This window comes from Misgurnus anguillicaudatus, chromosome 10 (genome assembly GCF_027580225.2).
Source record: "Misgurnus anguillicaudatus chromosome 10, ASM2758022v2, whole genome shotgun sequence".
NCBI classification, from domain to species: Eukaryota; Metazoa; Chordata; class Actinopteri; order Cypriniformes; family Cobitidae; genus Misgurnus; species Misgurnus anguillicaudatus.
In genome coordinates this window covers 40,281,576-40,304,687 of record NC_073346.2, presented here as the reverse complement: position 1 = coordinate 40,304,687, position 23,112 = coordinate 40,281,576, and the positions used below count along the sequence as shown (strand labels likewise).

The 23,112-nt window shown below is 37.0% G+C and overlaps 1 protein-coding gene across 2 annotated transcripts in view; it reads right to left on the bottom strand.

Annotated features, from left to right (window-relative positions):
- The window catches only part of LOC129448864 (mannosyl-oligosaccharide 1,2-alpha-mannosidase IA), a 235,895-nt gene that overhangs the window by 69,569 nt on the left and 143,214 nt on the right, over positions 1-23,112 (bottom strand). For both annotated transcript variants that reach the window (XM_073872613.1, XM_073872614.1), the window contains exon 3: positions 13,231-13,346. In XM_073872613.1, the coding sequence (XP_073728714.1) occupies positions 13,231-13,346 (116 nt within the window). The remainder of the gene's footprint in view (positions 1-13,230; positions 13,347-23,112) is intronic.

The following is a 23,112-nucleotide window of genomic DNA, read 5'->3' as shown; positions in this document are numbered from 1 at the left end:
TCACCTTCATCCATCATTTATTTCCACAATTACAGGAAATTACCTATCTGACTGTGACATGAATTATAAATACATTGATCCTAAAAAAGTGTATATCTAGTAAAAATGTGCATAAAACTAGGACGTTTGAACATGACCTTGTGAAATGTCCGCAATGCTTTCATTTGATATTTATTAGAAAGTCCTAAAAAAAATCCTTCTTTAACATTATAATAATTAAATGCACATTGGAGCAAAGCTACAGCTGTATTGTAAATGAATCTGTTCGGAGCTCAGCTGCAGGGGGATTATACTGAAATTAAGACAATCAAGAATCAAATTCTGCTTCATCAAGATCAAATTGAAATTCATTAAAATCAAGTCTCGAAGACTAATTGAACTATAAAGAAATAAATAGAAGTCTGGAAGGAAACACTGACAAGATTTGATTTGCGGTTTGGAGGCCGAATATGCCTGCGTTGTTATTTACAATGTTTGCAGCTGCGCAGCTAAAGGCTTCATTCGATTGTTAAACTTAAAGTTTCATTTGTGTGAGCAATTAAGATATTTTCAAGATGCTTTTCTCTCACAAAACCAAAGATCACCTTACATATCTCAAATGCGAAACACAAAGCACAAATGCGAAACCCCGCCTATGTACTTTTGTAAGGTATGTGAACTTCATCACTTGGCTCATACTACAGTATAAGTACACTTAAGGAGATAAGAAACACTGTACAGTAAATGTTACTCTCTTTTTCTGTGCTTGTTGAAATGACACCCATGAGAGACATTCACTGCAGACATCTTTAGTCTGAAGAGCTACAGGATCAAAATGACTAATTATCTCCTCTCTTACTCTGCCTCATCAAAGACTGAAATATCATTTACACTCTAAGCTTAGATAAGCACTAATGTTGAAATTGACTCATTCAGACTGAAAATATCTGGAAATGTCAAGCGTATCCATGCAGATGAGAGCCTGTGTCTAATTTCAGAAGACAGAGGGAGTAAATCTCAGGTAAATATTGCTCTTTTAAAATTCAATGACACTAATATTGATTATTTGCTAAGCCCTGTCATACACCCGGCACAATGCAGCACAGGTGTCTTTTGCTAGTTTCAACCCGGCGCAATTATCATTTTCACATTTAGCGCCACGTTATTTAAATAGCAAATGCATTTGCGCCTAATTTTGCGCCCATGGGTGTTCTGGTCTGAAAACGAGGTGTGTTCAGGCGCATTGTTGGCGCGTTGCTATTTTGAATAGACAAAACTTCATTGACCAACAAAAACCTGCTCTAAAGTCTAAAGTCAATGGCGCAATATTGTTTTTGTTATTTAAAGAGCGCATTAGTAATATGCGCCTATACACGGGACGACAACGCGGGTTTGCTTATCACATACATGAATGTGCAGCAGCACAAAAACACTTTTAAATATGAAAAATATAAGGATTAAAATGTAAAAGATTATTTTTGAGTCTCTTGGACATAATTGAGGATTGATTATGAGACGTTAGAAGGCGTAAAGAGCTGCTTCACCTGTAGCCTGGTAAGTAAATAAATGCTTAGCTTTTTTTAAAAATTGCATCTATTATTAAATGTTTATTTTTTTTAAATGCTACCCCGCCAATTTATTGTAAATGATGACTTTGTACCTGTGGATATGGTGGGATAAAATTTTTTTTAAGTAAGGCTTTCAAAGCACTCGCAGCGCTGTCCAACGTTTGTAAATTCTTTTTAGTATTTTTACAGTACAAACTTTTTATTGCGAGAATAGGAACAACCCTTTTAGACCGTGCGCTTGGCGCACAAATCGTTTTTCATGTCATTAAATTATCAAAAGTGGAATTGGACACGCCCATTTATAGACAATGCGCTTAGATTATTAAAATAGGGCCCTTTAACTTTGCAGTATGTTCTATCAACCTTATTTTTGATGTAAATGTGGCCACCACCATCTTTGAGCTCCTTTCTGTAAAACTTCCGATGAGCCACTAAAGCTAAAGGCAGTCGTATTGCGAGGGATACCAATGTGCCATTTTGACTGGCTAGTTATTGTTTATTATAAAATCCAGAAAGACCGGCATAATGTGTGCAGTTAGGAGTTGACATAGTAGCTGATACAAACACAGTAAATCTCTACAAAACTTTTTTTTTTACTATAATTCACGCACCAGAGCTCAATGTGTATGTGGCGCACGTGCACCCATGATCTGTATCCACACACCCATCCAGTAAAACCTTTCATGGAAACTGCCAGTCAACAATAAATACAATAATTGTCCAAAAACAACTAATATTATGCTGATTAAAATATGCCGAATTAGCTGGTTTATGTGTGTGTGTGTGTGTGTGTGTGTGTGTGTGTGTGTGTGTGTGTGTGTGTGTGTGTGTGTGTGTGTGTGTGTGTGTGTGTTTATTTATTTATTTATTTCTCAAAACACGTTTACAGTAAAGAATTTATACAGCATAAACTTTTTTTTTTTTTATACAGCATAAACTTATTAGTTAAAGTTTATAATAGTTCTTAATGTGTTTGCATGCATTTATTTTATGTTTTAAATTATAAAGCACATCATTTCCTAATTACCTGATCATGTCTCCCTAGTGCATAAGAAGCGATGTAATATATTTTGCATAAAAACTAAAACAAAACTGAATAAATATCTGAGTTAATATCTTTATTATCGTTTAAAAAAAATCATAATGAGTTAAATAAAAAGAAACTGCTGCTGGCTCTCTGGAGGATGCATCACATTCACGTGATAAGCTTGATGTGTCACCATAAAAACTCTAACATTATAATAGGTCAATTAACAATTGCAGTTTATAAAAACTCACTACAGGGGGACATTTGGGAAAATCACAAAAAATGCTGTTAATGGGATTGAATGTTTTTAAGTAAAAATAGAAAGTATCTAAAATAGTTAAATTATTCATATGAATTATATCCACAAAGACTGAATCAGAATGATATAAACACTGACAGTCAACTAAATAAAGAAGCCTCATTTGATTAATGATATTACACTCTTAAAAAATGTTGGGTTGTTTTAACCCATAGTTGGGTCAAATATGGACAAACAGTTGGATTAATGTCAACCAATAGCTGGGTAAAAACAACCCAGAATAGGGTTAATTATAACCCAACAGTAGGATCTCTCCACACACTTTAAAAATGTCTGGGTTATTTATAAAAAGAAAGTCTGCACACTGTTCCTTTACGTTTATTTATAAAAATTAAAAGTGACAAAGGCAAAAAAAAGTTATATAATGAGTTGTCAGCCATTTTTAGAGTGTATTTGACCCAACTATGGGTTAAAACAACCAAGGATTTTTTTTAGAGACTAGTAACAACTAGTAACATTATTGTTAGTCAACACAAATCAAAAACACAAAAATGTAGTATACAATAGTTTTGGATTATTCTAAAAAAACACAGTGACAGTAAGAACCCAGTTTAATCTGATAACATGATGGTTGGCAACAGTTGCTAAGGAGCTACAGAGGCTCTGTGATTGGCCATCTGGCTGTGTGATGTAGGTCGCCGTGATTTCACCAAGTAAGATGTGATCCTGGATCAACATTTTTTGTTTATCCTGGATCAATGTTTTAATCAAAGATACCCCAATCTAACCTTAACTCAAACACTAACCATTTTTAAACCCTCAAATTAGTGTGAAATAATAGTTTGAGGAGTATTTCTTAAAAGCCCCTAACCCAATCCTAAATCTAAACCTAACATATACACTAATCCTAATCCTGCAATCTGATTGGTTAATGAAAATGTTAATCCAGGACCAACAATGGTGTTGATCCAGGATCACATCCTACTTGGTGAAATCACGTTCACTGTGTGATGTATCTGGAAGAATTGCTGCAGCTCGTACAGCATTAAACTTTCACTTTAGAGAGAAAAGAAAGAGGAGGAAGAGAAGGAAATGGAAAGTGAAGGAGAACATTCGGCTCTTACTGCAGGATTTCATTAATGTCTTTCCATTTGTTCTGCTGAGCTTCATTCGACCAGCCAGAGACAAACAGAGCTCTCGTGTCTCACTGAACACAAACTCTCTCCCAAAATCAAAGGCTTTGAAAAATGATCTTCTCTAGTTAAAACACAGCTCTGTTGAGACTACATGGTCTGTGCTTGAAGAAAGAATCAGTAAAACATGACTGAGATTTGCATGAATTTCTAGACAAATTGAGCTGGTTATAGTCTGATGTAGACGTATGAATTTTGGGTCCTCCAAAAGTACAAATCTCCTTGTTGATATTTACTTCAAGCTAAACTAATCTCTGTCCGAGATTTCATTCCATTGAAAATCACATAACTCACACAGCTGATGTAATCTCATGTTAATCTTGGGTACCTATAGAGTAGTATTTCATCCTTCATTTGTCCAAAAGTCTTTCGTGTTGCCAAGATTTATAAAAGACAGAACAGCCTTTACGTTTTGTTTTGTTTTTTTCAGAAAAAGGTCAAACACTTGGAAGCATATGGTGGGAGGAGATAAAGAGTTACAGTACAGCTACTCCCACCTAAAGGATTATTAGGAACGCCATACTAATACTATGTTTGACCCCCTTTCACCTTCAGAACTGGCTTAATTCTATGTGGCATTGATTCAACAAGATGCTGAAAACATTCTTTAGAAATGTTGGCCCATATTGATAGGATAGCATCTTGCAGTTAATGGAAGGCATTTTGTAAAATTCACCAAAAATGCTGGTGGGCAAATAAAAAAATGTCTAGCAGGGAATGAGTTAAGCATGGGGAATCCAACTCTTTAACCGTGTTAATAATCAGAATGCATTAATATAGCAAATCCAGAAATTCAACATCTACTACTTCATGCATTTCCATCAACCTGGTGATGGTGAGATGTCTCCTCAACACATAACTTCAAGGGAAAAATCTTTGATCATCTTTTCGTCATTTTTGAGAGATTTGAGATTCAGACTTTCTGAAAAAAAATGACTTCCACTTGAATTTATTCAATGAGCTCAGTTTAAAGCCTTTCTTACACTTTGATGTTAAGCTCACTATCATAAACGCTGAGTCATTAACCTTTACCCAAAAACCGTTCATTTAAAGGGGACAGAGAATGAAAAACCATATTTACCTTGTCTTTGTTGAATAATGGTAGTCTACCCGCATTCACGAACATACAAAAAGTGCTAGACATGCTAAACATCTCAGTCTCATAGAAATTCCTCTTTCAGAAATGTCAGCCAGAAAACGGCCCAATCTGAAAAACTGATGCTTATGACATCACAGGCATCTATCTGCCCCTCCAGTTTAAATTAATTGTCTACATTTTTTGAGTGGCAGCAAAGTCAGCCAATCAGTAATGAGATTGCAAGTTAAGCCAGTAGGAGGAGCCAAATAGGAGCAAAACCACTTGTTTAAAACCCCCGACCCTAATAGAGCTATCTGAGAGAGGTTTTTAGGAAGCTTTTAAGGCATTACAGACCCAAATAAACAAAAAATGTTGTCTACATGTCACATCACAGAACAAGGATAAATACCCCGTTCAATCATTCTATGTCACCTTTAATAATTCAAAAGACTGTAGTTTGACATGCAAAACTGTTTATTAACATATTTAAGAGTGCATTTGTCAATCACAGCTGTATTTGATGTAAAATGCACCTGAAAAAAGTCCGCAAAATAAATATTTTTTTTAGGTTAACATAACACTATCAGACGAGCACTGAGATGTTGAATTGAAAGTGGCAGTCATGCTAATGAGAGAGAGAGAGAGGTCGAGTGTCAACGCTATTGCTCTAAACTTTAGTTAAGTGTGTCATCACCCGCCGCCAGCGCTGCAAACATTCGGCACAACATCTGAACGTGCTGTAGTGTCTGCGAGTAACCGAGAATCTAAACGTGTGAATAGCGCAATCAAATCAGACACAGTAATGAGAAAATGCATCTTCAAGAGCATAAATTCTCTTCAATTACCCTTTACATTCAGTCTCTGATTGGCTGATTTGAGTCGAACTCTTCTGAATCACATCGGCGCTTTAGAATGGAACTAATCAGATTATTCAGAGCCCGCAGTATAAACATGGCCATTAGGATTCTCCTCTGTTTGCATTCGCTTAAAAAAACCAAAAGAGTCATTCCTCCGAATAAATTCATTCTCCCGACCTCCAGATAAATGCGCTTGACACCGTTCTGGCTCCGTGGTAAAGCCGAGATTAACTCAGAATTGCTTATAGCTTACGGGGGGGGAGAACAGGTGGAGTCATTCCTCTCACAGACGCCGGCTATTTAGAAGACAAATCTCAGTGGCGTTCTACAAGACCCGTCCCGCATTTCATTTGACTGGTTGGATTCCTTGGACTCGTTCTGTCTTCCTTGCATTTCAACCGATTACCACCCACAAGCTCAATCTCTCTGCATCGGTTCAGCCCACCGTCCGGCTGGCCAGAGATCAGCGAGTGACCGTGCCGACCTGCCTGAGGTTATTAATGTTACCGCTCTTGTTAAGAAGACCAGAGGTCAGGCCGTCATGTGATCGACTGTCAGAGATGTTAATTTGGCTTCTCTGTCTTACTGTTGCCTCCTGATGTCTGATACTTCTGTCGTACAGATTTATCAAACTGCCGCACACAGATGCAGGACTGAGTTTTTATACATATTTATAAGCTAAAAGCTTCTCAGGAAAGCTGAGAGAACGTAATGAGCCACTCAAGAGTCTGATTAGTATTGGCACTGCAGTACCGCGGTGCAGTCTGGTGAAGTACCACGAAAGGTGCAACTGAATTAAAAAAACTGAAGAATAGCTGAGGTGGGAAATTTTTCTTTCACTTGATCCATGGTCTCTGCCGAAGCTGCAATTTAGGTTTGAGAAGGCTTATATGACAACAAACCTATAGGCCAGAGGTCTTCTCGGGTTCAAAGAAATGTACCTTACCCAAAATGACCAGAATCACTTTATACCCGAACCCGACGTGCATAAATTATTTTTTTTAAAGAAAGACCCGACCCGAGACAAACATGAGAAAATTAGACCCGAGTCCGATCCGAACTAGTGGCAATGTTTTTTAACCCGACTGGACCGGAATGTAAATGGCACTGATGTGTGTGACATATTCTGAATATGTCCATCATTTTTCAGACGAACACATTTTCAGTTATTTTAGAAAATGTTTTAGATCTTTCAGTTAATCAAATGTAAAGTTATGGGGTCCACATCATTCAAGTCCAAAACATGTGCATCCATCTGTCACAAAATAAATCCAAACGGCTCCACGATGATAAACAAAGGCCTTCTGAGGATAATCTGTGCCATTTTGTTGTTGAAATATTAATATTTAAAACTTTATGCGGATGCAACTAAGATGGCGCCGTTACCAGAAGCTTGTTATATTTGTTTATAAAGCTTTAAATATGGATATTTCTACAACAACAACGCGCGGATTACCCTCAGAAAGCCTTTGTTTATCATCGTGGAGCCGTTTGGATTTATTTTGTGAAGGATGGATACACATTTTTTGGACTTGAAGGAGTGGACACAGTAACTTATCATTTGATTAAAGGATCAAAACACATTTTCTAAAATAACTGAAAACGTGTTAATCTGAAAGATGATGGAAATATGCACCTCGGACACCTTGGGGGTGAGTAAATCTTGGGTTTAATATCATTTTTGGCCAAACTATCTAGGGTTGGTATTATTATAATAAGATCCCCTTTTGACATCACAAGGGGAGCCACATTTCAATAACCTATATTTTCACATGATTTTAGAGAATGGTTTACCAAAACTAAGTTACTAGGTTGATCTTTTTTTTTTACATTTTCTAGGTTGATAGAAGCATTGGGGACCCAATCATAGCACTTAAACAGGGAAAAAGGCAGATTTTTATGATATGTCCCCTTTAAATCAAAGAAACCCCAAATTATCATTAACTCAAACCCTAACCATTTTTACCCCTCAAATTAGTGTGAAATAATAGTTGAAGAGCAATTTACCTTAAAATTTAGCCGCTAAACTTTAGATTTGCTCTGCAAGTAGTCTGGCAAAGAGGCCATTCAAACCCATTTCTAATGGCGAGAAATCGCGGCACCACTCAGAAACGTTGGGGCGGGCTTTACACGATGACGACAGCGCAGCGACTGTGAAGCAGATTTTGTACATTTCAAAGATGGATGCCACCATGGAACATCACTCGTTCAAATCAGCTATCGTGTCTGTTTTAGGCGATTTAAACTTTTCCTTTTCGTTAAAACCCGAGCAAAGAACAACACTCAAAGCCTTCTAAAAAAAGATGTTATTGCTGTCTTACCGACTGGATCTGGCAAAAAGTCTGATATAGCTCTGCATACGTCATCTCCTTCATCGCTGTGATTGGTTTTAGGTCTATCTAATTGGATACAGAGGCATTTGAGAGACGTCCGTCGGTGACACCCCTTTGGAAATGATTTGTCTATGAAGCTTTGCCAGACCATAACTCAGTTACTACTGAGAATTGTCTGGTTTTACCAGGCTACCCCTAAATCGAACAATCTGTCAATTCCTCCAGAAAACAGCGTGAGGTGCACTTGAGAGTTTACATTTATTTTAGACAGAACTCTTTTGGATTCGTTTATTGCGAAATCGGGACAAATAATGGACAGTATCACTTTGTGTCAGCGCAGCACAAGAATTTTAAACTCTTGCAGTATTTTAATAAAAACCAGGTGACTCCCCAAATTTATATTTTTGTGCTTAAAAAATGCTTATAGGGGGTCTGGGATCACCCCAGCCCAACACTATATCAAGAGCAATATGAACTCATCTGAACTTTTCAATGTTCTGTTGTAGCACCGTATCAGCAGGTGGCGCTGAACCTATGCTGAGTCTACTAAAAAAATGATATCTAAACAAATTTCTATACTAAAACAAATGGCCACATAACTGTGATGTATCGCTGCTTATAGAGCCGATGGATCCAGTGAGAGTTTTGTTGACACAAATGCACAGGCAGCTTATATCCGGCTCAGATGAGACGTCTGAAGCGTCTCAGCTCTCCATCACAGACTAAATTGTCAGTTAAAGAGTGAAGACTGCAGGGTCAGATTGATTCAGAGCGTGCGAGGACTGACAGATGAACGCTTGCTTCCTCGCTGTGAACTGTAGAGTAAATCTGAGCTCTGTGTCTTTATGATGAACTGCTGCTCACCCGTCAGACACTGAGGTCACATTGACATGACAGAGAGAGATACACAGATACTGTGACTGATACTGTAGGACCTTCATTACACCACTGTCAGAGTAATATAATCACTGTAAAAATGTGTGCTCGTGTTGCTGTGTATACTTCGGCAAAACTGAAAATACAATTCAAATGCATAACTGGGCACATTCCGGCACCATTAATGTGATGCCAGAGAAGATTCTGACAAAATCACGGCTCACAATTCAAAATCCTGCACCTCATTCGGTTTCAATGTTCGTCTCAGATGATCATGTAATGTGTGATGTTTATAGATCAAATCTTACAGCTCCCGATGTGCTTGCAATCAAATCTGGGTAGCCCCAATCATATCAAACATGTCTGATGTTTAGGATTTTATATCGGGATGATTTTGTTACTTTTACAACAGCTAATGAGAGGTGTGCATGTTATTTCTGAGCGATTAGAAACTATGAGCATTAGAATGAAACTGAGACAATAAAGCCTTAGTGTACAAAGTTTAAAGGGGCCATGACATGAAAATCTTTTTCCATGTTTAAGTGCTATAATTGTGTCTCCAGTGCTTCTATCAATCTAGAAAATGTGAAAAAGAACAACCCAGTAACTTAGTTTTGGTAAACCATTTTCTGCAAGCATGTGAAAAATGAGGTCATTAGAATTTGGCTCTCCTTGTGATGTCATAAGGAGATCTTAGTATAATAATACCGCCCCTTAATCTGCACTATCCAATCACAGCACTGCCATTAAGTGTAGAGAGAAAGAGAGAGAGAAAAAATAATTGACAGCACAATTGAGTTTGAATTGCATCAAACCACCATCATTGTGATCAGTGTTTGCTTTTCATCAGCTCATTTACATTTTAAAGGACACACCCAAAACAGCACATTTTAGCGCACACCTACAAAGTGTCAATTTTAATATGTTATAATAAATTATCTATATGCTATTTTGAGCTAAAACTTCACATGAGTATTCTGGGGACACCAAAGATTTATTTTACATCTTAGAAAAATATTGTGACATGGCCCCTTTAAAAAAAATGAAATGTTAATTATGTTTAATATGAATTATTTTTAATAGAAAATTGTATCCTACTTCTTTACTATCTCACAATTCGTACATATTTTATGAGGTGGCTAATTTGTATTAATTTGTACGACCACAGTTGTATGTTTTTGAATAACTGGGGTTTCAATATTGTCTTTTTCTGGCGTCCATAATAACATTTATGCAAATAGCATTTATCTCAAAAGATCAAGAAAAATGTGATTTAAAAAACACTTTGGAAAACCGACACTTTTACTGAAAACAAAAGTTGGAGAGATTTTTAATACAGCCAAAAGTGATGGCTGCATAAAAACAAGCTGACTGAGCTCTCTCTCTCTCTCTCTCTCTCTCTCTCTCTCTCTCTCTCTCTCTCTCTCTCTCTCATTTTCAGTATTGGCAGCCCTCTGTGGCTTCTGGCTGTTGGACACATCTATTATCAGAGGATTATTTGTTGAAGTAGTCGCGCCCTCTCAGTCTTTCCTTCATTCGTTGGTCCTGCTTTTCTCTTCAGCTGATTTATTAAATTCAGCGACACACTGAAGTGATCCGAGCGCGGGCGGACAGAAGCAGTCCAGTGAAAACAAAGCCCACTTGGGCCCGATCAGAAGTCACAACATCGGTCTTTGATTCACTCAAGATCCAGAACTGTCTCAATTCCCTCAACTAAACATTGGTTAAAAGAAACAATTGATTCCAGCGCTGCCTTAAATCAATAGAAAGCCTTTACAAAAGTGCTTCGGACAGGCTGAGATTTACAGCTAGTTAGACAGTAAGTATCTAAACTAAGAATCTGTCAGTTACTCCAACCCACTGCTGCTACTGGATTGACTTAAGCAATATCAAAAGTCCACACCTATAAAACTGTATAGACAAAAACTAATATGCTAATACACATTCAAAGACTATATCATTAATGTAACTGTGAATATTACACTCTTAGTTAGCATGTACAAGGCGTTTACTCTGGCGGCAGGCATATGTTTTTAATTGTTTCTAATGAAAGTGCCAAAAGCAGCCAGGTTTTTTGCACGCTCAATGTTGAGCACCCAGAGTTGAAAAATGTAGTCAATAGTCCCTTTCACACATACAGTCTTTACTGGTAATTTACTGGTAAATTGCAGTTAATATGTCATGTGTGAACAGAACCTTTCCGGTAAATCAGTGCTCCCAATTTACCAGTAAGACAGGTTGTAAGATTAACGGTAATTTGCCGGTAAGCGCTGTGTGTGAACGAAAAATATAGCATTACCGGCATTTAGATGACGTCAGACCGCGCTGACAGATCGGGCGGGCCAATCAGACAGTTTTTTATACAGGTGACGCGGTTTCCCCCAGACTGTTTACGGACGTTTCCACACACATGTTGCTTAAAAGTCGAGCACACCTGAAGTAAACATCCACATTTCTTCACCAAAGTTGTTTAAAACAGCTTACCATCTAATTGCCAAATTGCAGACGTCCTTAGCACACCATCTGTGAAGCCTACGTGCAAACGCGCATCCGTTTGACGCCGCCTGATTAACGCTATGTTGTTTGGTCACGAGCAACTTCGCGACCGCTTGCCACAGATGTGAAAACAACAAAATACGGACCGTGGATATTAAGTCATAACCCGCCGTTTACAAATACGACACAGACGGAGCTCGCCGGCCGCGCGCCACAGGTAACTTCCGCTTTCTCTCCGAGTTTACCGGTATTTTGATACTGATGTGTGAATGATGTCTTACTGGTAAAAAGACGGAACGTCACTGCATGTGTGAACAGCACATTTTTGTATTTACTGGTAAATCCATTCTGGTAAATTCATGGTAATTTACCAGAATTACTGTGTGAAAGAGGCTACTGTCACTTCTCACTCAGCCGTCCAATCACAGCGGAGGAGAGGCGGGACAAATATTACAACAACCAACCTGCACATCTTTCAACGACTGATGAGTAAAGCAGAAGTGTCATAGGAACCAAAGTGCTTAGCTAAAAAAAACACTGGCAAGCGCCTACAGTCGGCGCCCACCGGGCGGGCATTTTCAGCGCGTATAAATGCTTTGTGGACACGCCCCCCATAGGTGTAATAAAGGTGATACACGATATCATGGAATAACCATTTTTAGCTGTATAGAGAACCTTTAAGAACCTTTCTGATTTTTTTGTTGTGAAATTTGTATTTAGATTATGAAAAGGTAAGAATGAATTTGTTTTTAATTTAATAAATTGTATAAACTGCATTAGAAAGAACAATGGCGTGTGTTTCTCAACAATTTTTACAACTATAAAGAAGTTTTTATTTTTCTAAATAAAATAGTTTAATTATTTTTTAGTAAACAGCAATACAACAAATAGAAAGCAAAATAAACATCAAGTTTTCAAAGTAAAAAGACAATAAGTTGCTCCAGTCATGGCCATTTAAAGCCATATGATGTGGTTCATCTGTTAATGTTGTTGTTTTCTGTATCTATTAGCACTAAAATATAAACATATTTACTTTTAACTCTTTCCCCGCCAGCGTTTTAAAAAAAAGTTGCCAGCCAGCGCCAGCATTTTTCATGATTTCCACAAAAGTTTAATGGCTTCCAGAAAATGTTCTTCTTTAAATATATAAACATAAATGTCTTAATTATGTCTAAATAACTTATTTTTCTTAAAAACATATTTTTAGAACAATCTCGCTATTATTTTGTAAAAAGTGTAAAATGTTTGGACAGATCTTGCTGCTTTTACACTATTTTGGCCAGGTGTCGCCAACGTGTTTCGAACGCTTCAAAAAATTAAATCAATTTGCGAAGCATTTGGTTCAATTGATTCGAAGCTTCAAAAAGCTTTGTTTCTCCCATCACTAACTTCCAGGTTGTATAAGTTGCGGATGCTCACCTGGTGGATAATAGCGGTATTGCGGAAAGCCGGAAATACTCGTCATTGGCAGGGAAGCGTTTTCTCTTAATTGACGACTTAATTCGTCAATGGCGGGGAAAGTGTTAACATCATGTTGAATGTTGTGAGTGTAGTAGAGTGTTACCGAGTTAAGGTCAAGGTTGTTCTGAACCCATTCCTTTGCTTCTTCATATTCATCCATCAGACCCATGATGTAAAGTGTGTCCAGAGAATCCACGATAGAAGCCCCCCGAAGACCACCTGTAAAAGAAATGACAAGTTTAAAAAACGTGTCTGGAAATTGACTACAATAACATCTTAGAATGTTTGCATCTGCTTCACATTAAATGTTTATGTCACTACCAAAGCTGTAAAAATATAAAGTAGATCATGAAGATCATCATTTGGATCTGTAACAAACTGAAATTGATTTGTTATATGCTAAAAGACCCAGTGATCTGTGAATGCTGTGTTTATAACACAAGACTGTGATGGTGATGAGGGAGTGAAGCATGACACCACTGATTCATAGCTCACTTTCAGCCCATTTTACAGAGAGGACAAAGAAACCAAAAATAAAGTGCAATGAATTTGCTTTATTTTGATCTAAAACAGAGGAACTTGGTGTATCTAAAACTTATATGGGGGTGGTTTCCCAGATTAATCCAGGACTAGTCCTTAGTTATATTAGGACATTTAATTCTTTCCCCACCACTGACAAGTTATCTCGTCAATTAAGAGAAAACATTTGCATGAAAAAAAACGTTTTTATGGTAATCTGGAATACCGTGATCCACTAGATGGCGCTTTACCTACCCAATTTATAAAAAAACTGAAGCAAAACATTATTCATTAATTTTAAACTCTGTGTGTGTTTTGATAATCGTTCTGAATCTGATCTCTAACAAAATTCCTTCACAAAAATGTTGTATTTTTGAAGAAAAATACCCATATTTAAGAGTTTAGAAACAGAGAAAAAAATAAAGATTCTTTTGTTTGATATATTTTGTATTTATATATTTTTTGAAGAAAATTTTCCTAAAATTTTGAAAATCACAAAAAAAATTTTGACGGGCAACTTTTCAAAAAAAGGCTGGCGGGGAATGAGTTAGATAGTTTTTACAAACAAACCTTACCAAAAACAATACTGGTGCACATCTTGAGACAAAACAACAAATCTGATATATGTTAAGATATGTCAGGGCAAGATGTTTTTAAATTAAGACAGCTCAAACATGCATTTTAGTCTGGGACGACAAATCCTGCACTGAAAAAAATGATTCATTGAATTTAATCCATTTTTTTAAGGTAAGTGGTTGCAATCAATTTATTTAAGCTACATTTAATCAAAAGATTTATATTTTATTTTACTTTACTAATCTTTTTTGTTTAAATGTAGCTTAAATAAATTGATTGCAACCACTTACCTTAAAAAAAAAATATTAAATTCAATTAATCATTTTTTTTTCAGTGTGTCCATAGAGATTACCATTTATGCATCAAGTCATTCAATTTCTATATTTCTTTTATCAATATGTGTGTTCATTGGGATAAACCTTTGCTTTGTCAACTCAATGCTCTACCATTTGGGTTAAATGAACAACAGGATGTTTAGTATGAGCTATTTAAATATTTAACACCTTTTTTTAACTGCAACCTTGAGAAATTAAAATAGACCTCACACCTTTTTTTGTGACAGCGGTTATGTTAGCGCTGCTGCAGTCCTGTGCATTGCCTTTGCTCCACATCTTCCCCTGCACTTCATTTAAACATGAAATTCCCTTCACATTCTTAATGAAACATTTTCAAAGGTTTTTATTTAATTCAGTCGACCTTAAATGAGATTGCTCTGGCTTCATCCCCTTTAATGCGGAAAATATGCAAACCTGCACGAACAAAACAAGGTGTTTATTGCTTCAGGAGTTCACAGACAGTCGGGCCATCAGAGCAGATTAAAAGCATGTTATATGTAGATAGATGACGTCGACAAACAGAAATTTCATCAGTCTGACGGGAATAAACGCTAATAAAAAAGTCTTCTGCGGCGTGTTGACTTAGAAAATTCTTTTATAGCTTTCCTGACTCGAAATCCGCGCTGCTCCACATTTAATAAGCATTTCAATTACAGGCTTAAGAACTGACTGTGATACAGGAAACGAATAACCAATCCCCGCAAGGCAAAGTCTTTCCTGTGACCTCCCTAAAAATACTAAAGTTGGTGGAGGATTTAAACACACTGCAGTGGAAATGAGACGAACGGTAAACTGAAGCCCCGGGCCCCGTGCGCTTCTCTGATAATGTGATGCAACTTTCAGCAATGCTGCACATTTACAAGGTGCTATCAAGCGAAATGTTGCACTAGCACGAACCAGCAGCTCGAAGAGTGCATATAACTGATGGCAATGAGAAATAATGCAGAAATCTATTTAGTGCACATGAACTGAAAAAGAAAATAATTGAGATCTATCCATAACCATTTCACTGATTTTTTAAATGCATATTCAATCAATACAAAAAAGTGCATCCTAAAGATCCATGTACATTTTCTGGAAAATTGTAACAAGGTCTACAAAAAGGTCAAAACAACGAATGCAGGACAGGACAAAAGATGTTTAACTGTTATAATATTTAAAAAGCAGAGGTACAGGAAGTTCTGCCAATATATTCAGACATTACATCAGTATATAAAATAACAATAAAAGAAGAGCTGTGAAACAGACAAGCCATGTAAACCTTCTAGTCCGATCTTATGACAGAAAAGGGAAGTGAATCATGGGATCTGCTCTTTCTGCTGCGGTCATCACTAACATCAATCTTCTTCATCAGCTCATGTCAGATATCCGATACTCCTTTTCCTTATTTCTGCCCATCGCTCCATTCCAATCAAGATTCACACCCACAGAGGACGTAGTCCGGCTTAACCTTTGCCCCCTTGCTTAATCCTGATGCCGGCAAGCTAATGAGGTCATCTGAAGAGGACGTAAAAAAAACCTTTTTACCCGCTATATGCCTTATTTAGTCCACCGCCATGTTGATTTCAAACTAAGGCTGTGAGGGATTGACGTCTAGAGCGTGCGCTTTAAACCTTTTGTTTTGTATTAGGATGCTGTTCATTAAAGGGATACTTATACTTTTTTTTAAATTATGCTCATTTTCCAGCTCCCCTAGAGTTAAACATTTAGAGATTTGATTTTTACCATTTTGGAATTCATTCAGCTGATCTCTGGGTCAGGCACTACCACTTAGAGCATAGTTTAGCACAATTCATTGAATCTGATTTGACCATTAGCATCACGCTAAAATATAACCAAAGAGTTTCAATATTTTTCCTATTTAAAACTTGACTCTTCTGTAGTCACATTGTGTACTAAGACCGACGGGAAATTAAAAGTTGTGATTTTCTAGGAAGAAAAGGCTTAGGGCCGATTCACACCAGCTGCGTGGCGTGTGCGTCTCAGCTGCGTGGCGTGTCCGTTTTTATTTAGGCTCCCATGTTAGCAGGTTTGAAAGTTCACACCGCCTGCATGACACGCACGTCTCAGGTGTGGCTCGAGTCGCGCCGAAAACGCGTGCATGCTAGGAATAGCACCGACGCCTATTTTTCACGCCACACGCAAGCGTCTTGGAAGCGTTTCCAGGCAAAATATATGTCACCTATAGCAACAGCAGCGCGTCAAGCACGCTTTTGGTATGTACAGACACAGAAAACGCGATGCAGCCGCCACGCAACTGACATGCAACAGATACGCCACGCAGCCGGTGTGAATCGGCCCTTAGACTATACTCTTAAACTGGCGTAATAAATCATGACTTTGCTGCTGTAACATGGCTGCACAGACGTATTGATATTACGCACTGCCCGAAAATAGTCCCCTGCCATTGAAAGTAACCAAGGGGACGATTTTCAGCCTGCTGCAGCCATGTTACATCAGCAAAGTCATGGATTATTACGCCAGTTTGAGAGTATACAGTAGTTCATAGCCATATCAGCCTAGAAAATCGCAACTTTTAATTTTCCGTCGGTCTTAGTACACAATGTAACTACAGAAGAGTCAAGTTTTAAATAGGAAAAATATCCAAACTCTGGTTCTTTTTTAGCGCGATGCTAAAGGTCTAATCAGATTTAATGGCTTGTGCTAAGCTATGCTAAAAGTGCTAGCGCCAGACCCATAGATCAGCTGAATGAATTCCAAAACGATAAAAATCAAATGTTTAACTCTAGGGGAGCTGGACAATGAGCATATTTTCAAAAAAAAAAGTGTGTACATGATATCTGTTTTGGATATTAGCTTGTTGGCTAATCGCTAATTTCTTATGTTGTAAACATGTTTACTTTTCTTTAAAATACCAATATAGTGCAACAATACAATATTTTATGACAACAACTAAGTATTCATCTCCAGATTGTATTGAACATAAGAGTATGTCCCATGTATTTTCTCCGTAACTTTTTTTTCAAGACATGAACATTGACTTAATAACGTGTGATTGACTTGATAACAAGATATTTACGTGATAGTTTGTTGTGCAAGTATTGTACCCATATGAACCCACAAAGTTGTGTACAAATTATATTTAGTTCAAATTAATCCTGCTTCTGCTGATTCAAGTCCAAAATGATCTCACGGAAAGTCGTGTTATAGTCATGAAAATAGATTAAGTTATTCGTGTACATGGTACGAATTTACTATAAATAGTTTTTGTAAATAGTAGTTGACTTTGTATGTAATCTACCCGCGCAAATCGTTGAACACGCATCTGGTGTAAACCCACGGTAACCCCAATTACAGGCGAGAATAGTTTTAAAGCGGAAGAAAAACATAAAAGTACAGCCTAACCCAAACCCCAAATCTACCCCCAAGCGACAATGATTTAAAAATAAAAAAAGTGAAAACAATACATAAAATGACACGGAAAATAAAGTTGAATAGACACAAAATAGACATTCCTGCTCAAGACATGAAAAAAGCTGAATTTCATGCCATGGACACAAATAAATTTATCTAATTTTTCGTGACTATAACAAGACTTGCATTGAGATCAATGTGCTTAAAAAACTTACCGGAGAAAAGTTTTTAATATATTGATGTCTTGCGTTTTTTGTACGAATCTGTACAAATTGGAGATATGTACTTAATTATAGGACTATATTAGTGTTTTAAAAAAAAGTAAACATGTTTACAACATTAGAAATTAATGATTTGCCAACAGGCTAATAACAAAACAGATATTATGTACACATTGCGCTGCTTTTATCTAAAAATCAGGTCATATGTCTCATTTTATTTGAACAATCCATGTTTTCTGTGTGAATTTGTAAATGATGTATTTTCTGTGTTTTGGTGGCTGAATGAGCAGCATCCTAATAAAAAAAAAAATGGGTTTAAAGTGCACGCTCGGGATGTCCATCTCTCACCGCCTCGGTTTGGAATCAACATGGCAGTGGATTGAATAAATGAAAGCATATAAGATGCTGACATATAAGACTGATGTGTGCTCCATAACTGCTTCTCTTATTAGTAAGACTGTGACATCTGGCTGGATTTCAGCTTTCTCAAGAGACCCCGCCACAGGCTGAAGATGCTCACTAACATTTGTCACTTTCAGACCTTAGCCGGAGCTTAAACGGAGACACAGATGAATTATAGAGCGAGAAAGATAAGAAAGACTGTCACAAACAATCAGCTCGACCTCAAAGCATCTCTTTATTTCTACTTCACACTTCTTCATCTGCTTTAAATGAGAAAATAACTATTTGCCAGAGGGAATAAACTAAACTTAATTCAAGATTTGATGAAAGCAAGTCTTACATAAGTTTATTATCTTATATTAGGGGTGTTTAGGTATTTTTGTGGAAAAACAGAACAAATTCTGCATGACTTAGAAAAGTTTTCTTTCTAAAACATGCTTGATGCTCATAATAGTACACATTTTGTTTTATATGCTTTTGGGTTTCTTTTTGAAACTCTAGTATTTAGTTTAGATCATCCAGATGAGTCTACTTTCTGCATACTGCACAGTAAATAACTTTGGCAAGTGTTATTTTCATATGACAACATAAAGATGAAAAACACGTAATGTTTCCAGAAAGCTCTTGATTTCGCATCACGCTCCGCTCCGTGAGCAATATTTGTGATCTGATGACAAATTATGTTGAAGTCTGCCAGAGAATGGGAAAGATCTTTAATGCTGCCGGTTCCAGGTCCCTCAGGCTGTGGCGCGGTGAAGCGTGGTAAATTCCTATTGAAAACAGCGGCAAAGCACTACTGATTGATAGACTCAGATGAAGCGGGGAGCAGATCAATCCATCACACCAAACTCTCCGGCTTTCCAGAGAGCCGCCGCCGCTCCACCGCTCATTACTGCGGCATAAACCAAAACAGAGAGGACGGGACAATGTGCATAAAGACAAAACGCATGAAACAAATACTTTTAATTTGAAATCATGTTATGCATGAAACCATCTCAGGCGACCTTTGACCCCTACCAATAATTCTATATCACTGACCTGTTGACGTTACAAATTGATATTTTTTTATTTATGACGTTGTGAATTTAACAAGGCCAATAAAAGAGAACATCAAAGAGTATATTTTTCAGATAGTTTTTCATAGCTTGTTTGCTTATGACATCACATCACTGTATAAATGATTTTCTACATAGGAAAGCACTATCGCAAATTCAAACTGCATATGTTTTGTGTCGTTTTTAATTGTCCGAAAATCAATCAAACCATGAAACCACATGTAGCTTTCATCATGTACCAAAAGTTGTTCATAAGTAGAGCTGTAAATCGGACAGTTCATTACAGGGATGCAGGAAGCGTTCCTACTGTTCAGTAATGCAGAAAAGCGCAACACAACCATGTTAAAGCTACAGTATTAAAAGGTTCAGATGCAAAAATGAACTAAATGTAAAATTAGATAAACTAGTTAATGATATTGCGTAAATGCGCTCGGTCTCTTCAAAGGTCTTCGCGAGTTATTTTGTTATAAGACTCAGTTATCATACATCATGTCTCTTGTACTGTAAGTACACAGAAAAAAATAAGACAAATGATGCGCGTTTGGGTCGGATTTTTATGAAGAATATGTGACTGTTTATGTAACAGGCAAAGAAAACTTTGCCAACGAAATGTTTGCCAAAAAAGCCTGCATTTGTATGACATCAAAGTCTATCGCCTAAACACAGAAATTCCGTGTCATGTTACTTCAATATCATACAGTATACGCTCAGCATGAAGTCAAGCACACAAATTGTCGTCAGTATGGCCTACATGAAACACGACTGCCATCTACAGGTTGTAGTATTTCCTGCGTCCCACACCGAATCCCCCTTCTGCAGGATCCCACAGAATTTCGGAAGTGCTTGCAGCATTCTTCTCTCAGAGACGCGCATTTTTAAAGGCCACATCTGTATGGCAAGGGAGACGGCAGCGTCTCGTTCCCTTCTCAGGGAACAACAGTTACATTCGTAACCCTAGATGTTTTCATGTGTCAAACACAACTATGAAAAAAAGCATTTTGGTATGAATCAACTTTCGCATACAGAACATATAAGCATTTAAAGTGAACAGTTTAGCACGTGTGCTTAAATCGTCTAGAATTTTTATCTTGTTATCCTACACTACACAGGGAATAATATGGATTTTTTTTCCACAAAACTTCTTGCATGAAATAGATTCAAGCACTTTAATGACCTGTATCTATGTATTTATATTTTCACAAACTTCCCAGGGCCTTGAATTTTTTTCCCCCAGATTCACAAACTTACAAGGATTTCAAGGACCCGTGGGAAACATGTAGATATTTTTATACTATGCGCATAGTTAAGCTGTTACATTTTTTATAACTTACAAATGTAACCAAAACATGGACATTTAATGAGTCCTTCCAGAAAAAGAGTTTTTTTGTGATTGTTGCGGGCCAAAATCCTTGATCATGCGACACTTTTTCTTTAAAAATGTAATAGAATATGCCGGATATTTATGCAATTTTATGCGATAAAATTGCAGGAACGTGCCACAATTGCGGGGATTTGTAAAAACTGTTTGCAGCTTTTCATTGATGTTCACGTCACGTAATTACGTCACTTCCTAACATTCCCATGACAACAGGGGACATGGCTGCGCATGTGTGAATCAAATGCAACATTTTTTAACTTTCTGCTAAGATATATATGACTTTTTGCTACGAAAATGCAGGGATTATGAAATCATGCAAGCCCCGTATATTTTGCAAGCAGAAATCTGCAATTTATGCGGCGAAAGTGTGGTATATTTAAAAAATGTGGCCCCCGCATAAATATGCAGACTTTAGCTGATTATGCTTTGAATCATGCGATCGCATAATCACGTTTTTCTGGAGGGACTCTTTAATAACAAAAACACACTTTTTTAAATAAACAAAAAAATAAATACGGGAAAAAATGTCTTATGATGCTGCTTATAAGCATAATCAAGCTTATGATGGCAACAGTCAAAGTCTTTTAGTATTTTGTGCCAAAATGTGCAATAGTAAAAATCTCTGAGATAGCTGTGGACATTTTTTTACTTTGCTCACTTGCTGACACTAGCAGACAAAAGAAACGAAAATATGTGCTTTGGAGGAAATGCATAGATAGATGTCATGTGAAGGAATGAGGACACAATGAGTGTCAAAATAAAGGTACCTCATATTGTCATTTTATGTGTGGCATTGATGCATCGTATCATTAGAAATGTAATCAATGTATCGATCCATATTGATGTTTTTTATACCCATATTGATAAGTGGGAAATATGCAAGAAAATGACTGAAAAAGTGTCTTGTAAACCTGTGTCTGTGGTCAGGAGGATTTAATAATATTTTAAGATATAATAAAGATATATTTAAAACAATAAGCACCACACTAACACTTACACAAAATAAAAAGGGTTAATAAAGGGTTAATACAGTGTGTATTATTGTATAAATCAGGGTGTCCATTGGGAAACGGGTGTGTGCTGTTTGACAGCAATATTAAGTCCCGGCTTTAAAGCAATTTTCTGCAGCAAAGCATGACCTATAATCACATACTGTGAACACTGGTTAGGTCAAATTCAATCGAATTTTCAGTTATGTGTGATTACAGATGCTATTGAAGGGTTCATACGGTATTTTACTCTAATGTAATGTTATTTGTCATTTTAGTAAAGGTTAAAGTAAAGAGATGTAAATGAGTTCTGGCGCACTGTTATTCATCTGAATAAATGTTGCTATACAAACACGATCAGTCGTGTGTTTCTCAGACAGACGTTTATGTGTCAATAAAGGAGCTGCTGAGGAGACTTTTATGTTGTCAATAGCTGGGTTTCAATCACACTGATTTTATGCACATTTTGAAGTATCACATAAGAAACTTTTTTTGCATACAAACCACATCATTTTCTAAGCGTGCTTTGTTTTATTTGCCGTTGGTTACCAATACCACTGTCATTCACGCAAACAACTTAATGGAAACCCAACTAATTTGCATTTTGTTTGTTTCTCTTTTTTTGCCAATTTTGAAAAGATTTGCTTCACTTTTCGATGGAAACCCAGCTATTGTTATAGTTTGTCTACATACTGTAGCAGATATTGAATACAAAATATAAACGTTAGCAGCTCCGTTTGTCGTGCATTTAACTCTGAGATGTCAAATTATAGATGTTCATTTTTTTTACACATTAACAGATCATTTGTATCAGCATGTATCATTAAGTTTAGATTCATGTACTGTATGTGTACAGATTCATGTAGCCTAAAAATTTCCTAATTTAAAGTGAACTACAACATCCACTGGACTAAAACAACCCCAGACCCTTTAGCACATTCTCAATTCATGAACACTGCGTCTGTTTCTCTCTCTTCGTCTCGGGTGGCGGTCGGAGCGTCGGGCCGTAACATCTCATTATTACAGTGAGCCAAAGAAACACATGATCAGAACCGTGTGCTTTGAATCCGAGTGACTTTGTTCCCCATCTGGTTTGATTGTTGGATGTGTCGCAGAAACAGAAAGAGAAAACAGA